Here is a 16,463-nt window from a genome sequence, read left to right on the forward strand (position 1 = left end):
TTGACACTGCCGAGCCAAATCTCAAGGTTCTGGCGCAAATCTTATGGGACACGACGTGGTACCATGCTGCAAGCAGCCTTATTATTCAATATTGACAATCCCGAAAGCTACGCGCAGCTGGAGTCAATACTCAAGTCTTTCGGCGAATGATGAATTGTGTAATGGAACGGTAAGGTTGAAGTGAGCTTGCAAGACGCGACTTTGTGGTAGGCGAATGAGGACAGTGGACGCTGGAAAAGGAACCGACTTAGTAGGAAGAAGTTCATGTCATGCAGCTACATCACATACGTGTAAGAAAAACAGACTCTTGCCCAGGGATATGAGTGTTTGATCTTGGTTTCTTCATTTTTGCTACCTTGCCTCATACAAATCTATATTACATGAGTTAAGACAAGATGGAAGTGATTAGAGGGGAGATGGAGGGAGGAGGAGCCTTCGAAACCGAAGAAGGCAAACGGGCCTGTAAAATCCGAACGTACATGGCTCCGAAAAACAAGTATTGTACATCATATCAACCATTTACAGATCTCTCAATAACTCCTTTTCCATGATGACGTGTCTCTCTATCCCTCGTACACATTAGTTGTTGGCTTTCTCTTTGTGAGCCTTTTATGTGATGATACGGGTAATGATACCAGTGGCGACGGTGCGGCCACCCTCACGAACGTTGACACGCTGACCAGCCTCGATAGCGATGGGGTGGTGCAGGTGGGCAACCATCTCGACGTTGTCACCGGGCATGATCATGCGGCTCTTATCCTCGACATCCTCGGGGAAGAAGAGGGCGCAGGACTCGTCGGCAGTACGCAAGAACATCTGAGGGCGGTAGTTCTCGTGGAAACCAGTGTGGCGACCACCCTCATCCTTGGTGAGGACGTAGAGGGAGATCATGAACTTGGTGTGTGCCTTGACAGTGCCGGGCTTGACAATGACCATTCCACGTCTGACATCCTCACGGCGGATACCGCGGAGGAGGAGACCGGAGTTGTCACCAGCGCGGGACTCGTCACAGGACTTCTTGAAGGTCTCGATGTCGGTGACCTTGGTCTTGATGATCTCGCCACCCTTTCCGACCAGCTCGACCTCGGAATCCTTCCTGAGGACACCACGCTCGACACGGCCGGAGGCGACGGTGCCTCGGCCAGCAATGGAGAAGACATCCTCGACGGACATCAAGAAGGGCTTGTCGAGGTCACGCTCAGGGGTAGGGATCCAGGAGTCGACGGCGGCCATGAGCTCGTCAATCTTCTCCTGACCAATCTCGGGTCGCTTGCCTTCCATGGCCATAAGAGCGGAACCCATAATGACGGGGGTGTCGTCACCCTCGAAACCGTAGTGGGTGAGGAGCTCGCGCATCTCCATCTCGACGAGCTCCAACATCTCGGGGTCGTCGATGGCATCGACCTTGTTGACGAAAACGACACACTTCTGGATACCGACCTGGCGGGCGAGCAGCAAGTGTTCACGGGTCTGGGGCATCTGGCCATCGGAAGCGGCAACGACGATGATGGCACCGTCCATGTTGGCAGCACCAGTGATCATGTTCTTGATGTAATCGGCGTGACCGGGACAGTCGACGTGGGAGTAGTGGCGGTTCTCGGTAGCGTACTCGATGTGGGCAGTAGAAATGGTGATACCACGCTTTCGCTCTTCCGGGGCCTTGTCAATGGCTCCATACTCGAGGAAGTTGGCCAGGCCCTTCTCGGCCTGACGCTTGGTGATGGCTGCCGACAGAGTGGTCTGGCGGGGGATGTCAGCGAGTCTATGCTACACATGGCCATACATGGCAATTGTACGAAAGAACTCGGGAGGTAGAGCTCCTGTGTTCAGATGTAGGCCGAGGGGGAGCGGCACTTCTGAGGAGCAAACGCATCTTCTGTGACTGACCTTTCCGTGATCGACGTGGCCAATGGTGCCGATGTTTACGTGAGGCTTTGATCGCTCGTATACTGCATATGATCGGTAGATGTTGAGAGCTGCCGAGACATTTTGCGATTTCAAGGAGTACTGCAGAGGGTTGGCAGCGCTGCCAGTTCTGAGGGTTTGGCGCGAGGCGCGCAGGAAAGGCGCCAGCGTTCTCAAAGCCGAAGCCATTTTGATGTGAAGACCCGAAGATGGGAATGTACTCAATTAAAACACACTGAAAGAAAAAAGAGCGGAGATGGGATCAGGAAGAAGGTACGGATTGATGACAAGAGTATCGTCAATCGTCAGTCCAGAGGTAGCAAAAGAGCTCCAATTATCCGTAATAAAATCATTGATGCGAAGCATGGACCGATTTCTCAAATTTTCGTTAGCGCGACGCAGAAAGAGTTCCACTTTCGCCAATTGAGGACGCGACCAATCAGGTCTTTGCAAATTGTACTGTACAGACAGACAGACAGACAGACAGACAGACAGACCGCCAGAATATATTGATTTTGATGTATCACATGGCTCCCCCTCTTTTTCTCCAGTTCGTCCTACATACAGTAATGCATTTGAAGTGAAAGTAAACGGCCGACTTATGTAGTCGAACATGGCGAGTGGTCAGTGATCCCCGGGCGAACATTACCATACACCCACAAGTCGAAGCTTCCTGGAAATGCTTTTCAGTTCCCGTGAATTGTCTTGAGGACACCAATATTATTGCCCCTATGTTTATACTCTGGAATAGTCGTTACAAGAGAACAGGCTGGCCCGGAAAGATCGGGTGGTGCATGGAATATAAGGCAGCAGCAGCTCTCTCATTGAGAGCTTAGTATGGTTGAGCCGCCAAGTGTCGTCCCTCGTTGGCCAAGGAGGTTCCCGAAGGTCCGATTCAAGTGGCCCAGTTGTCTCTTTCGTGGTTAGGGGCAGGGTTCTTACGATTCGTACAGAATACGGGTGATTAGATCCGCTTAAGCTTAGAAACATCTCATACCAAGCAGGTTTGTACGACAACTTAAAGATTGGCATGGGGTAGTTGACACCCGGATAGTTGATGCTGCCTCTTGATCGCTCGATAGGCCTCGCAGCCTGGCAACCTGGCAAAGCAGAACTCTATCTCGAGCTGGACACCCGCCCTGAGGGATATCGCGGCTTATCGGGCCTATATGGGCAGTTGCGCCAATCACTAGATGGAAAGGCTGCGGGCCCCGTAACATCGTATACTCCTCCATTGTCGAGTGGGAACTTCGAAGACTAGAGATTACGCGGTTGCTAAGCCAACACGAAAATCTCGAGCATCGCACACATGCTTGAAGTATGGTTGAAATGATGCCGCCACCGGTAAGCTGTTGTACGGGAAGCAGCCTTCAGAGTTCCAAATATGGATTGCCACCATCTCATATCCCACCATTGACATACGTGACCTTATGTTCAACGTAAAGGGGAAATGACGGAGTGATGCGTTGTTGCTGCCTGCCGCAAGTCCTTTTTCTGTTTCAGTGTTGATGATCCAAGCTCTTGAGCTGTGGTTGCTAAGGGAAGTACATACGAGCTTGTTGGGAAAACAGCTCTCAAGAGCAACACAAACACTCAACCATGGTCACATATATGATCTTGTAAAGCAGTTCAATAAGTAATAGCAGTAACGGAAAGTCAGATAGTTGCCTACATATGGTACAAGGTTCAAACCTCGGCCCGGATCATGATGCCGGAGAGTTATGTCCATGCCCAACTAGCTGAACGTTAGTTTACGGCACAGTGATGTTGGTCTGTCCCGCAACCCCATTTTAAACAGGCACACCGCGCATCTCATTAGCTCGCCGTCTAGAAATGACCCTTCGCTAGTTAAATTATACGGGGCGTTTTGTCGTATTCTCGCATCCTTCGATGCACTACCAATTTACCCGCTGCAGTCACCGTCTACTCAATTGTACATAAGCATAGCTTTAAGGTAAAGAACAAAACGTGCACGATGCCCACCTTCGAACCGCAAGTTTGCACCAACCTTTAAAGTCGCCTCGTCAATTTGGCTGTCGTTCGTTCGTTCGCTTAAGTCACTCGCTCCTTGGTCTACTTATCATCAGGTTATCGTTCATCCCAAGTCGGAATCTCTTCGCGGAATTTCAAAGTCAATACACATAAAATGAAGTCCTTCCTCATCCTCTTGCCCATCGCAGCAACCGTGCTCGCAAGAGGCTCATTGGAGACGTCGGCTGAGGACCCAGTCATCGGTACGGACACAGTTCATGGCTGCTACTCATCGGTTGGCGAATTGAAGCTTAATAAGACAAACGAGTTCAACGCGCGAGGCTTGTGCGCTTCACTGTGCAGAGACGCGGATGCCAACGTGGCCGCTACCCAAGGAAGCAAGTGCTACTGCGGCCAGAAATACCCGGCAGCCAGTACGCTCGTTGATGACAGTCAGTGTGATGAGCCCTGTCCAGGCTATAGCGCAGAAGCTTGTGGCGGAACAAAGTTCTTCACCATCATTAATACCGGTCTGAGCCTTGCCGTTGACAACTCTACTGACGACTCATCCAGCTCCAAGGTAACATAATATCCTGTCTATCCGATTTTACAATTTGAACTGCGCTCAAACCGTTATTAGTCATCGTCCGTTGCCGGCGCTTCTTCTACTTCAACTTCGGTCGCCTCCGGAGCAACAGTGTCAGGTACCTCTGCCACGGCTACGCCTACAGCATCAGCTTCGAACGGCACGTCTTCGACTGGCAGCTCTGTGGGAACTTCGTCATCTATAACTGCCTCAACTACAGCTGTAAGCCAGAACGGCGCAGTTTCCCAACTCTCTCTCAGCGGCCTGAACTTGGCTGTGTTGGGCCTGGGTGCTGCATTCTTGATGTGAGTTGTCGGTTTTGGATGCACCCTGATCAGGATATATCAACTCCCTCGAGACTTCCTCTCTCCTTCAATCGAAGATGCCACTTATACAGAAACTAAGGGAGTAAAGCCTTGGGCTTCGATAGTGGCTCCAATAGTGATTCCAAATAGTCTTTTGTGATAACGTGTTACTTCAAAGCACCGCATCAACGCTACAATCTAAGTAAAATAAAAGCATATAATAAACAATAAGATGAAAAGTATTTAACAAGGCTATTCCCCACCATAGTCATCTCCTCCTTGCCACTCGGTAGGGTTCATGTAATTCTGGTTATGCAAAGCTACAACCAACTCAACCGCGATCTTATTAGAGCTACTTGGAAGGTCACTTTGTATGAACCGGTAATGATTATTTTCGCTACATTGCTAGTAATACACCATTGTCTACGTATATCGCTAGCAGTCCGCCATGTTTGCCACCCGCGCTTCATTGTGCCGTTCGCGATGAATCCGTGCTTTCTCAAAAAGAACAAAAAAGAAAAAAACAATCAGCTCAATACAGTTCGTATGTACATTGATACATTTGATTGACAAACTCCATATCGAAGATGTTGACCAAGACATAATCAGTCGAATTTGTGGAGAATGTTTCCCAAGTCCAGACAGGTTCTGGGGTGAAGATAGCAAACTCCAACTCACAGAATGCAAGCACTTTAGACGTCTTTTGGTATATCTTGGACGACTCCACAGGGACGTGTAGTCAGTTCAGTCCTGCCAGCCCATTTGAGCTAAATGACTGACACATCTCAGTCTTTTCAATATCCTCAGGGGGTATTTGCGATCAACTGCTACGTAGGTGTAACATTGTTGCTGTGGGTGGCTGGTAGTTCGAATGAATGTCTGACAGCTAGATAGGGTGTCGACTAATTCGTCTATAGATGCCTTCATTGCAGCATACAGCCTATATATATCCGTCAAGTTTCGTGTACTAGACCCTCACAATTTCGAAGATGCTTTATGGGGTGTCACATACGCAACGGTTTTGGTGATCTTCAAGGATATGCAATAAAAAAAATTTCGCCTGGGTAATGCTTATGGTGGTTCCGGCAGTGTCTCAACTATCTTGAGCGAATTCAAAAATCCACGAAAGGCTCTTTCAGTTGCTGCTCCGCGAGTGTTGTCCGCTCTCGTTGCGGTCAGCAACTTGGGAACCATTCTCGTAATTAGTTTTGGCACAAGTCGGATGAATCAGGAGCTGGCTAAAGAGAGAGTCTTATCGTCCGGTCATTTCTGAGCTTCCGACAAGCCGAATGGAGCTCCGACTGCTGCCGTAAGTGTTCCGTCCTTATACGCCGTAACCACATCCTAGGTATCTAGTAAAGCTGATACTATACACAGCTATTATTATGTTAGGTATCCACAGTCGCGTTATTAGTTACACCGCTTCCGGTGCCTATCTACAACTTTTTCATCGATGCGTAAGTGCCTACCAACATCATCAGAGCTATCGACATACCTGTCTTTGGACGTTGAAGAACTTTACTAACATGACACGACAGAACCGTCTATCCCTGCGCACTGGTCGGGGCATTCGCGGGCTGTGATCTTTTATACCTCCACCTCAACCCGAAGGAGCAGTGAACATCATCATTGAAAGCACCTCTCGTGGTGGTTGCCTTCGTCATCCTCTATCACATTTTCATAAAAAACATTCCTCTTGTCCCACCTCCTCGATCCAAGCAGCTAATTGGTATGCCCTACTACATAGCGCCAGTGCTTGAGATTGGTATTATAGCCTCGGGTGTGCTCTACTGTTTATTCTGGGCTCTACTGTTGCCTCACGTACGCGGATACAAAATCGTTGCTACTAGAACGGCTCAGGAGAACAGTGGGGAGACCGTTGGGTTCAAGAAGGTCCGACACCGTGGTGTCTCGGGTACCCGTGACTTCTCTAAAGATAAAAATTATTTGATGGGCTTAGAATAAAGCCTATGTTGTTGTATCGATAGTCAACTAGCTATACAGAGGACATGCCTGTCGCCGAGGAGGCAAAGACAGTGGCAAGAGCATCAGCGCCGTTAAAACGCAAGCGTACCGATCCTAGTAGGAATGAACGATAAAATAATGGGTAACTACCCCGATCAATCTAATTCTGATTCTGCCAAGAATCTTGTATATGGTCGATCGTGTTTGCAACCCACCACAAGAAAAAGCATTCAATACACTGCCGGCACCCCTATGTGTGACCCGCCCGGCTTCGTCAGGAGGCCTTCTTGGCTCAGAAATTCCCCATCGAATAAGCTCCCCCCAAGATTTAGTTCGTGTCTTTGAGATCCGTATGGATTCATCCGACACAGTTGGGATGGCGGGTGGGCTTTGATACTCTGCCCAGCCCTTGGCCTTCTCGGCAGCTTCAAAGGAGTCAATGGAACAATGCACAAGAGGTTCGTAGGAATTCGTCTTCGATTCCTATTGCTCAGTTTCATTTACTATTCGACTTGTGCTGATCGTATTATCATGCGGGTATGTTGAACACCACGAAGAGCCTGTCCAGAGTCAGTGACAGCTCAGCCCATAATATCGCTAGGCAAGCCAACGTCTCCAACAGCCTGCCTTTCTCCATAATCGTCGAGGGCACAGCTCTCATATACAATTGCAGTACAAATTTGAAATGCACTCAAATTCTGCACTCCTTCTCTACTGGAATGATAATGGCGATTTGATTTTGAGCTAGGAGGGGCTAATACTCCGAATCCAGCATCATCTATTTATGATGTCCAAGGAGCCTTAATCTCATAGTTACATTGTACTTGACCCAGCAGAACAAATTTTGGTTACCTGGCAGTCGCTGATATACTAGCAAAGCAGCTGCCATGCGTGAGACCGATGGAGGTAGTCAATTCGATAAGAAAGCATCACAACAACCACTGCGCCCGTGGATAGCAGCGGGGGCTATCAGCAATGCTCCCAATATCGGACGGAATAAACCAGGGAAAAAATTGAAGTGGCTAGTCGCGAGAAGTTATTGGAGCTCAACCAATAAAGACTCTAGGATGTTGCAATCGCTGGTCTACATGGAGGCATGTGTTAGCTTACTGGTTCTATCCAGAATTGTAGAATGCTCCAGTGTCACTTGCCATTGCCAAGTCCATTTGGTGGAGTTTCCGTTTCGCGCTAATCCAGGCGCTGAAGAGCACTACCTCCGTGCGCTCCTTCTATTATCTTAGGTTAGCACGTTCGTGTTTCTTTCCGAATCAACTGCATTTTTTTTTTTTCAATGCAACAAAAGACGCGCTCCCACGCCTCGTAACTATTGTGATCCTCGTAATTTGCGTCTGGTTTCTCACCATGAGAGTGCTTGTCGATCTACCGCCCGTTTATTGGCTACATATAGCTGCCACTGGGATGTAGAATTCGTCCTACATTGATCAATCTCTTGGCTGTGCTTCAACGTCTTACACCAAAAGGCTTGGTAAACCAGACTGTTGCATTTTACGGAGTGCCAAGACCTTGATCACAAAGATCCGTCTTGGTATCCCCTATCAGTATTAAAATTAGGCTTTCCAATTACCGGTCTTGTCCTGATGCACAAGAAAGCTTGGGTCGTTGAGGCTTACTGACACTCTACTCGCTTCTGCTCGCCCGTCCCATCTTCCCTAACGTCACCAGAGCTTGACTAGCTTCAGGGACAAGAAAACCAAGATTGGGGTGCAGAAGACGCCGTCTTCAAGCAATGCTTGTCTCATCTGTCAGAAATTAGATTGTAAACACAAGCTCTTTTGTAGTTCCGAACATTATTCTACGTCTTCCACTCCAATACCCAAATATTGGCCAAATATTGCTATCCCTGATTGAGTTGGCCCTTACCGTCTGATCACCCACTGAACCCGTTCCGAGATGACGACGATCGGCAACTCTCATGGCATATAGGAAGCTTGGCGTTAATCCCCAGTCTCTGCAGCTTGACTGATCGTCTAGTCACGTCGCGAATGTCTTGGTGGTTAGAGAAGTATGCAGATACCCTGAAGTCGCGCATGTTTCCCGATCACCAGGGTGCAGGCAACCCCAATATCCGGCATTTGCTCCTAGGAAATGTGAGGAACCAGGAAGATTGTTTCTACACCGCGGCGATTCAGCACTCAATACGCCGGTACTTGAAACGCTGAGGTGCGAATCACGAAATTCCCGCTTTGGCGCTTGGGTATACCCACTTTGCAACCCCAGATACCAAGACGAGTGCGATGTGGAGGCGCTTCTGGCCAGACCTACCGTCCCCAATTGCCCAAGAACTATCAAGCTCAGCACAAGACACCTGAGGGCCTGTCACTCGAGATTGCGAAAGCTTCTTCGATCTCAGTGCACTGGGCATAGAGACAGTGTACTTTGGCGCTTGGCATTATGCTTGGCAGGTCTCATGAATGACTGACCCACTCAGCTCTCACATCGTCTTTTACCAGTGTTAGAATATCATGCCGCATTGACGCTTCATCTGGCTTGGCAGCCTCAGCCAAGAGCCTCAACGCAACGGCCATTCAGCTTGCTGGCTACCAGTCACAGCGTCTTAGCTTGCCACCGTTCTAGCCTATTCCGCGTGTTTCACGCGACTCTAGTATTGTTTGTCCTGCCGGGCTCCACTTGCGTGTCCAGGTCTGGTAGAAGCGTCAATGCCCATGTTCAACTATATACCATGGTTGCACTTATTTTTACCGTCGACATCCAAGTCTAGAAACGCCTTGGCACAGCAGGGACGTGAGTCTCCCATGTGTTCGCTCAGCATCTTGGCATTGCGAACTCCACACGGGATGCCCAGAAGTCTTGCATCTCGTTGGACCCGCTGGTATATATGAAGGTCATGATTGCATCTCAACCTTGAAATTTCCGTTCCTCAGCTGTGCTCGAGTCCAGAATCAGACCCTTACATTCCGTTTCTATAATTCTATTCTTCCGCTGGTCGCCGCTGGTCGTTTGTTTATACTATTAGTCAATCTTTCCAAGATCTACATCAAGTTCATCAACAAGTTCTCCCAATAATCAGTCAATATGGTTAGCTATCGCATTGTCGCTACTGCCGGCCTTGTAGCCTCGGTCTACGCCCTTCCTTTGAACATCAACCTCGGTGCCTACTCTCCTGCTTTGTGAGTATCCCCATTCGGCATTGTTTCGGCTCCATCAAGATTCTAATTCATATACAGGGTAGTAGGTGATGGTGAGATATCTTTCGGAGGAGGCCAGGATGTATCACAACTATTCAATACACTTGAGGGAGCTGCCGTGAACGCTGCTACCGGTAAATCCAACACTGGCGCTGCCCAAGCTGCCGCTCCTGCTGTAGCCGCTCCGGCGACTGCGGTTCCGGCCGCCGCTCCTGTTGCTGCTGCGAGCATCACTACTGCTCCCGCTGCCGCTGTCGTCGCCGAGGAGAGTACCAAGGATGCCACGGCTGTGGCCGCAAACCCTGCGTCTGACTCGACACTTTCCGAGCAGGGTAAGGCTCTATGATTAACACCACTGTACCTTGACATGACTAATCTTTGAGTAGCCGCTTCTATCTCTACCCTCCAAGGAATGGGTAAGGAGATTGCTCCCCGAGAGGGTGAATCCCCCGTCGCCAAGCGTGACCTCCAAGGATTCGACCGCGCTCTACAGTACGCCGAGAATGCCTTGACCAAGGGACCCGTTATTCAACTCGGAACTGGTGAGGGTGGTGCTGGCGTCGGCATCATTGTCGACAACAGACCCACTACTGCTGCCGCCGCTGGTACTGCGGGTGCTGCTCGGCCTGCTGCTGCCGGCAAGCGCGATGAGACTTCTGCCTCGCAACCTCGCCGCCGAACAAAGATCACCACTATGTATGTTCGCCGTGGTGTTCCAACTGGTATGTCTTCTCCCACACTGACCCGATCAATCGATTTGCAACTTACTAACTCAAATCTCCGAAGCCATGCAGTCATCTGATCTCGAGACCCGTGACATCAAGTCATTCGTAGTTCCAGCTGCAGAGTCTCTTAACACGGAGAAGCGGGAAGTGACTGCCGAGGAGAAGCGAGAGAGCACATCGGCCCTCGACGCCATCAACTTGAATGTCGACGACCCTCAAGGTATCACCATGACCTTTGTCGAGACCTCTGATGATGACGACGAAGAATGAAGTGCATGCGCAACTCGATTTTAGTAATAACAACCTTAATACCTCGCCGCATCCTCCGAATTCCTTTCCTATCCTTACGATTACTGTACAGTGGCAGCGATGATACCATCAGTTCTGGGGAAGAGTCGTGACGGGAAACATCCTGCACGAAAGGCAGGAAATACACATGGCTATACGGCTTCTCATTAGAGCGACTTGATTCAATTTTACGGGCGTTAATAGATCCAAAACAGGATACGAGCTGAGGAGATGGCCACTAAGCTAGAGCGACTTTATAGTATGAACAATTGAATACGACCGGCCATTTGCACGGTTCTGGACACATCTATGCTTTATTTGCTCGCTTCCTTGTGACGCGCTACATTTTTACTAATCGCGCTGGGTGTACCTTTAGTTCCTCGGACACTCACTAAACTTCACAACGTCGCTTGGCAGTCTTTCACGAATTGACAGGGTGAGCCGGAGGTAGGTGGATGTGGCCCAATGCTCGAATCGCTATTCGAATCATCACGCAGCCCGCATACCTGGTCACCACCATGGACACATCCAGCAAGCTGACACCATTGTCACTTAGCAGTACTGTGGTGAGCGAGGCCTACCAGGATACCAAGAGCGACACTGAGGAAATCTGCTGCACTACCGACAAAACGATATAATGCTCATCTATTGGGTTATCCAGCACATACGACTACAGCTCCTAGAAAACTCGGCATCCCGTCTGCCCTGCCCTAGATAAACTGGGAAGCGCTATCATTCCTATTAGCCGCCCCGTGTAACAGCTTTTGCTGACTCACCCGACCCTCCCCGTTAACGCCAACGTTATGCGCCGGTAATAACTTTTATAAGATTTATTAAAAAGTAAGCTTTAGCTTTTTTCAAGCTAAGCTCATGCCAGTACCACTAGAGTACCACATTGTAAAGGCAATGCCATAAAGCGATCCAAAAAGCCTGCAGAACCTGTTAGGCAATTGAGTTAGTAAGGGTCTTCAGAGTATTGTCCATTGATCAGTGATGGTTGGCATCGGTGTTGTTACAGATAGAAGACATAAGCGGACGGTATTGCTGTCATCTAGGATTGCCAAGCACGACTCGGGCCGACGGATGTCTTCGATAGTCAAAGTTGAAGTCCCAGGCATCGTTGCGGACGACCTACCGAAGCATTGGAAGTCGTCCTTTGTGCCTCAGTGGGTGACTCCCAAGCAAAGCATCCCCTTTCCGGACTCGAATCAACCGAGAAAATCCCATCACTTCCCAAATTCTATGATTCTATAATTAGTCCCTCCCGAATGTTGTCGAACCAACAGCATAGCTACACTCGAGCACTTGCCACCATGTGCGCCAACCCAGCCGACCAATACGCCAGCTCGGTTTGATCGTACCCTTCCATCCCCCGCCACCACTTCCCCGCCTTGTCAACAAAGGCGATGCCAGGCACAGATAGCCACCATGAGGCAAAAGCGAAGTGACCCCAGCATCCTACCAAAAGTAGAACACCGAGTATCCATGCCAGGTGTCTTCACAAACACGGACCCTTGGACGACTAGCCTTCGGGCGGGAAGCGGATGGCCGTGTACACCAGGCCGAGATCAAGGATCAGCCAGAGAACAAAGCCGGATCTCTCAAGCGCCGTCTCAGCGACGTAGAACCCATAGACTAATTCCCAACTGACATTGATCATGAGACCTAGGATCGGCATGGCATATGAGCGTGTTTGCAGGCTGCAACGCGTCGTGAGGATATATGTCAGATCCCAGAAGACCGCGCCAAACCCAGGAACACGATAGAGAGAGGCACGACCCATTCTGGCACGTGGGCAGGCGCAATTAAGAGTAACCCATCTTGTCACATTTGGGATCCAGATCAAAAGGCACAAGGCAAAAGGCACAAGGCAAAAGGCAAAAGGCAAAAGGCAAAAGGCAAAAGTTCATACAAAGGAGTAGGTAGCTAATATGATCAAGCACGGAAGAAGTGGTGTAAGTTAGGCTCTCATCGAATCTAAACTAAACAAAACGTGGGTCGGGGGCTCCCACTTCCAAACTAGCCCATATTTTTGTGTCCCGCTTCGATACATGCAGTCTTTAGTCGCGTTCCAGTCGTAACACGCAGCAATCATTTGATTTTGGTTGAAATCGAATTGATTGAGTTTACGTAGTCAGCGCACTGAGAACTGTATTTTGAGCGCCGTTATTGTTAGCGTAGTCCCAGGGTGTGAGGCCTTCATTGTCACAAATCTCCACGTCCGCCCCATGCTGTAAAAGGGCTTCCACTATGGTTAGATTGCCTGATGTTGCCGCCCAGTGCAAAGGCGTCTGTCCGTCGATGGTTCGTGTATTGGGATCGAATCCTGCCCCAAGAAGCAATTCAATGACATCTTCATGACCCTTGGCATCGCCGCCGCTCAATAACAGGGGCTGGGTAGGTGTTTTCGTCGATAAAGATGCAAGTTCAATCCTTGAATTCAATCCGTACCTGACTATGGCCCTGTTGCCACTGCATGCAGCCCAGTGCAGCGCTGTCCAGCCGTTTCTAGATTGAGTATCTGCGTGAACGCGCCTATCAGCTAGGAGCATCTCGACTATGTAGGTGTGTCCGCGGCTTGCTGCCCAGTGCAGCGCTGTTCTGCCATCCGCAGTTGATGCAGAGGGGTCGGCACCGACCAAAAGCTCCGCCACGACCTCAGCGTGGCCATGCTTCGCAGCCCAATGGAGTGGTGTCATGCCGTCTGCTGTTTCTGCATCTGCAGATTTCCCTTCTCGCAGAATGTATTGAACTACGTCTTCGTAACCTCCACGGGCGGCCCAGTGGAGAGCCGTTCTTCCAAAAGCATCAGCGCCAGTCAGGCTATGCCCTCGTTCCAGGAGCAGCCGCAGAATAGGCAACACACCAAAGCGTGCAGTGAGTTGAACTGCAAGGTTGGGACATGGGGTCATCAGCATGACATCTCGAGTTGGCTCGTCAGTGTCCACGATGGTGGAGATGATCTCAACTCTCGAGTTATTTTCGATTACGGCCAAAGTCATATGGTCGATACTCTGGTGGTACTCATCGCGTGCATGGGCACCCCAGTTCTGGGCTGCATATCTCAGAAATGGGTATTTAGATATGCATTGCGTGCCTGATTCTGAAGTAACGAGTTGTAGGTACGCCAGGCATGATCTTGTGATGTTAAGGCCGTCGTCGGGGAACCAGTCGTGGTATGTGGCCTCTAGGTACTCATGTAGGGAGTAATGGACGAGGCGGAAAGTGTCATTTTCTGAGTCAACAACAACCAAACCCTCACAGACGTCTAGGACTACTTTCCGCGACACGACATCCTCATAGACCGGAGTAGTCTCGTAGGGATCTATCGCAAGCGCATGAACCAACTCTATGCTCGTTAATGGACGCTTAGCGTAGTATATCCACGATAAGGCCTTCATCGCGATCGTTCTCTTCTCCTTGGAATGAAGCGCAATCCGCTCCATGGAACCCTGGTAAACATCATGAAGTCCGTGCGGAGGCTCCTCGAGAGCCTTTCTAATCTCAGAGAGTCGAGAAAGATGGGTTAGATGATTGCATTGCAGAGTGGTTATAAGGAACCTATCTTGCTTGTCAGCCAATGCTTTACAGCTCTTTATAGAGAGTTATTGGATGTCGCACATTCCAGAAGATTGCTCCGCTACTCGCTCCACGACGTCTGATAGGTAGTCTCCGGGTATCAAATCGAGCAGTTCATGATTTGTGCTCATCATACGATTCGTGTACGACCGTATATCCATAATGTTTCCTTTGATTTCAAGCGTGGAAAAGTTGCGGAAAACATGACCAAACTCACTGACATGAGGTCGTGCGGTGATCATCAAGCTTCCCGACGTTGAATCAACGAGGTTTCTCAGAAATAAGAGGACCGATTTTCTTTGGCTTCCACATTCGTCAACTGCATCGACAATGAAGTGGGGGTTGCGACCCTGAGAGCAAACCAATTGGATGAGAGATGTGATATCATCCAACTTCATCCTTTTACCGCCTCTATCTAGTGCCTGGTAGAGTCGCTGTATTGATATGGAAATTTCCCGTCCGTCGTCAATCAGCTGTCGCAAGATGGCTGATGCGATTTCAGTCACGATGCCTGGCTTCCTAGATGTATGATAGTCACAATAGAAATACGCAACTCTACACGTCTTCGAGATTCGGTCGACCACCAACGACCTAGGACCATATTAGCATGAATTGTGCAAGCAAGAAGCGTATTTGGTGGTACATGAGTTGCGTTTTGCCCACACCCGCTGTACATCGATCGTGTATTAGCAGATGGATGACGCGAACTTAGTACGGACAAGCAATACTGACGGCTACCACAACACCACAATGTGTTTATAGAATGGTTGATCCATTTTTGAAGTTCAACGGTCTCGAAAATCCATTCCCCCGTGTCTGGATGATGAACCGAGACAAGCTCTTTTTGTTTCTTTTTCCATCCGTCATCAGAGATCCAGTCCAAAATAAAATTTCTACAACGTTCTAAGCATCGAGGCGCTTGTTAGATAATCCCAACACGGCTAGATCAAGCAGGTAAGTTCATTTGTACCTGTTTCAGCTGACTCCATCTTGCTTCGCAAATCCTTGATTTCCCCCAGTGTCAATATCTGTAATCGCCTTGGCGACACAGTCAGTAACGACCTTGGAAACGAAGAGTATCTCGGACCTACAAACCACTTGCAAGGGTCGTTGCTTGGATACGATCTCTGCATTCACTTAGGTCATTAGCCCACTCGACAGTCTCGTCCTCGCGGAATGGCCAGACCAGATTCTTCATAGTAGTAGGGAACGCGGCGGCGTCCTGCGCACGTTGAAGCTTTTCGCGGATCTGCTCTAGGTTCGCCTGGATATGAGAAATTTCCATAGGTAAGTCCTGGCAATTGATTGCGTCCACTCCTGGTGAGACGCATTGAAGAAGCAGTGCGTCTTGAATGTCGCTAAACAGTCTTTTTAGAGACACTAGTTCAGACAGGTACAGTTTAATACTTCTGGGTAGACGGGCTGCTCTGGAGGTTTGTGCTTGTGTCAGTTGTGCTATCTGTATAGACATGCTTAGTATGCCAGCAATGGCAGATGCAACATTCAGTGTACTATCCATTTCAAGAAAATACAATATTTCAAGATGAACCCAATCGATAAACAAGTTCATTGGATGCTGGTAGACTGTTGAGGTAAATTCATTTTTAGGTAACGGCGAGATCTCAGGAGGTGGGCGAGCTTCAGCCGACTAAAGAGAAGAGACGACGGGCAAATCATTCTACTTGTAGATATCAAACGAAGATGATCGATGAGGGGGGAGTCTCCTGGATGGGCTTTCTGCACTGCAGGTAACATGGCAGACAAGAGGCTGCAGCAGCAAGAATTAAGGACGAATCATGTACGCTGAACACGCATGTCAGCGGATCAACCCCCTTGCTGTCCGCCCTGTGTCGTGGATCATTGGCTAATAATGATGCTCGGATAATTGAGTCAGCATTTCAGCTCTCTGCCTGCGATCGCCTTTCCCCACCAAAGAAATGCTAACGTGCGCTATCCGTCCCCAGCATGGGAA

The 16,463-nt window shown here is 49.3% G+C and overlaps 8 protein-coding genes across 8 annotated transcripts; 2 read left to right on the forward strand and 6 right to left on the reverse strand.

The window, feature by feature from the left end:
* Positions 1-320: 320 nt before the first annotated feature.
* Positions 321-2,247, reverse strand: BKA67DRAFT_576401 (translation elongation factor Tu). Its single transcript, XM_046103570.1, has 2 exons — positions 1,888-2,247; positions 321-1,740 (listed from the first exon to the last, which is right to left on the reverse strand). Exons 1-2 carry the CDS (start codon positions 2,092-2,094, stop codon positions 610-612), a joined length of 1,338 nt encoding a protein of 445 aa, XP_045955463.1. The 5' UTR covers positions 2,095-2,247; the 3' UTR covers positions 321-609.
* Positions 2,248-2,576: 329 nt separating this feature from the next.
* BKA67DRAFT_377849 (uncharacterized protein) lies at positions 2,577-3,053 on the reverse strand. The gene has a single exon (XM_046096525.1). It carries the CDS (start codon positions 2,935-2,937, stop codon positions 2,641-2,643), a length of 297 nt encoding a protein of 98 aa, XP_045955464.1. The 5' UTR covers positions 2,938-3,053; the 3' UTR covers positions 2,577-2,640.
* A 998-nt stretch (positions 3,054-4,051) lies between these two features.
* BKA67DRAFT_661894 (uncharacterized protein) lies at positions 4,052-4,771 on the forward strand (the record flags this gene model as incomplete). Its single annotated transcript, XM_046107902.1, has 2 exons — positions 4,052-4,456; positions 4,517-4,771. The coding sequence occupies 2 exons, from the start codon at positions 4,052-4,054 to the stop codon at positions 4,769-4,771; spliced, it is 660 nt and encodes a 219-aa protein (XP_045955465.1).
* A 5,015-nt stretch (positions 4,772-9,786) lies between these two features.
* Positions 9,787-10,894, forward strand: BKA67DRAFT_661895 (uncharacterized protein; the record flags this gene model as incomplete). Its single annotated transcript, XM_046107903.1, has 4 exons — positions 9,787-9,881; positions 9,939-10,231; positions 10,286-10,621; positions 10,686-10,894. The coding sequence occupies 4 exons, from the start codon at positions 9,787-9,789 to the stop codon at positions 10,892-10,894; spliced, it is 933 nt and encodes a 310-aa protein (XP_045955466.1).
* Positions 10,895-11,554: 660 nt separating this feature from the next.
* On the reverse strand, positions 11,555-12,208 carry BKA67DRAFT_638321 (uncharacterized protein). The gene is made up of 2 exons (XM_046105711.1): positions 12,048-12,208; positions 11,555-11,851 (listed from the first exon to the last, which is right to left on the reverse strand). The coding sequence occupies exons 1-2, from the start codon at positions 12,137-12,139 to the stop codon at positions 11,770-11,772; spliced, it is 174 nt and encodes a 57-aa protein (XP_045955467.1). The 5' UTR covers positions 12,140-12,208; the 3' UTR covers positions 11,555-11,769.
* Positions 12,139-12,695, reverse strand: BKA67DRAFT_594299 (uncharacterized protein; the record flags this gene model as incomplete). Its single annotated transcript, XM_046105038.1, has 3 exons — positions 12,139-12,208; positions 12,238-12,408; positions 12,469-12,695. The coding sequence occupies 3 exons, from the start codon at positions 12,693-12,695 to the stop codon at positions 12,139-12,141; spliced, it is 468 nt and encodes a 155-aa protein (XP_045955468.1).
* Positions 12,696-13,401: 706 nt separating this feature from the next.
* BKA67DRAFT_488800 (ankyrin repeat-containing domain protein) lies at positions 13,402-13,764 on the reverse strand (the record flags this gene model as incomplete). Its single annotated transcript, XM_046096953.1, has 1 exon — positions 13,402-13,764. A coding segment is annotated over one exon (363 nt), but the record flags the coding sequence as incomplete, so codon positions are not given.
* Positions 13,765-15,169: 1,405 nt separating this feature from the next.
* Positions 15,170-16,364, reverse strand: BKA67DRAFT_377914 (uncharacterized protein). The gene is made up of 2 exons (XM_046096526.1): positions 15,583-16,364; positions 15,170-15,529 (listed from the first exon to the last, which is right to left on the reverse strand). The coding sequence occupies exons 1-2, from the start codon at positions 16,059-16,061 to the stop codon at positions 15,433-15,435; spliced, it is 576 nt and encodes a 191-aa protein (XP_045955470.1). The 5' UTR covers positions 16,062-16,364; the 3' UTR covers positions 15,170-15,432.
* Between the last annotated feature and the right edge of the window lie 99 nt (positions 16,365-16,463).

This window comes from Truncatella angustata, assembly GCF_020726525.1.
Source record: "Truncatella angustata strain MPI-SDFR-AT-0073 chromosome Unknown BKA67scaffold_7, whole genome shotgun sequence".
Taxonomy (NCBI): domain Eukaryota; kingdom Fungi; phylum Ascomycota; class Sordariomycetes; order Amphisphaeriales; family Sporocadaceae; genus Truncatella; species Truncatella angustata.

Coding starts and splice junctions, on each gene's coding strand:
- BKA67DRAFT_377849 (XM_046096525.1), bottom strand. CDS start 2,937: ATGCCAATCTTTAAGTTGTCGTACAAACCTGCTTGGTATGAGATGTTT.
- BKA67DRAFT_377914 (XM_046096526.1), bottom strand. CDS start 16,061: ATGAACTTGTTTATCGATTGGGTTCATCTTGAAATATTGTATTTTCTT. Junction 15,530..15,582: donor ACGACCCTTGCAAGTGGTTT/GTAGGTCCGAGA, acceptor TGTGTCGCCAAG/GCGATTACAGATATTGACAC.
- BKA67DRAFT_576401 (XM_046103570.1), bottom strand. CDS start 2,094: ATGGCTTCGGCTTTGAGAACGCTGGCGCCTTTCCTGCGCGCCTCGCGC. Junction 1,741..1,887: donor GCCACGTCGATCACGGAAAG/GTCAGTCACAGA, acceptor ATCCCCCGCCAG/ACCACTCTGTCGGCAGCCAT.
- BKA67DRAFT_638321 (XM_046105711.1), bottom strand. CDS start 12,139: ATGGGATTTTCTCGGTTGATTCGAGTCCGGAAAGGGGATGCTTTGCTT. Junction 11,852..12,047: donor GGACGACTTCCAATGCTTCG/GTAGGTCGTCCG, acceptor ATTGCCTAACAG/GTTCTGCAGGCTTTTTGGAT.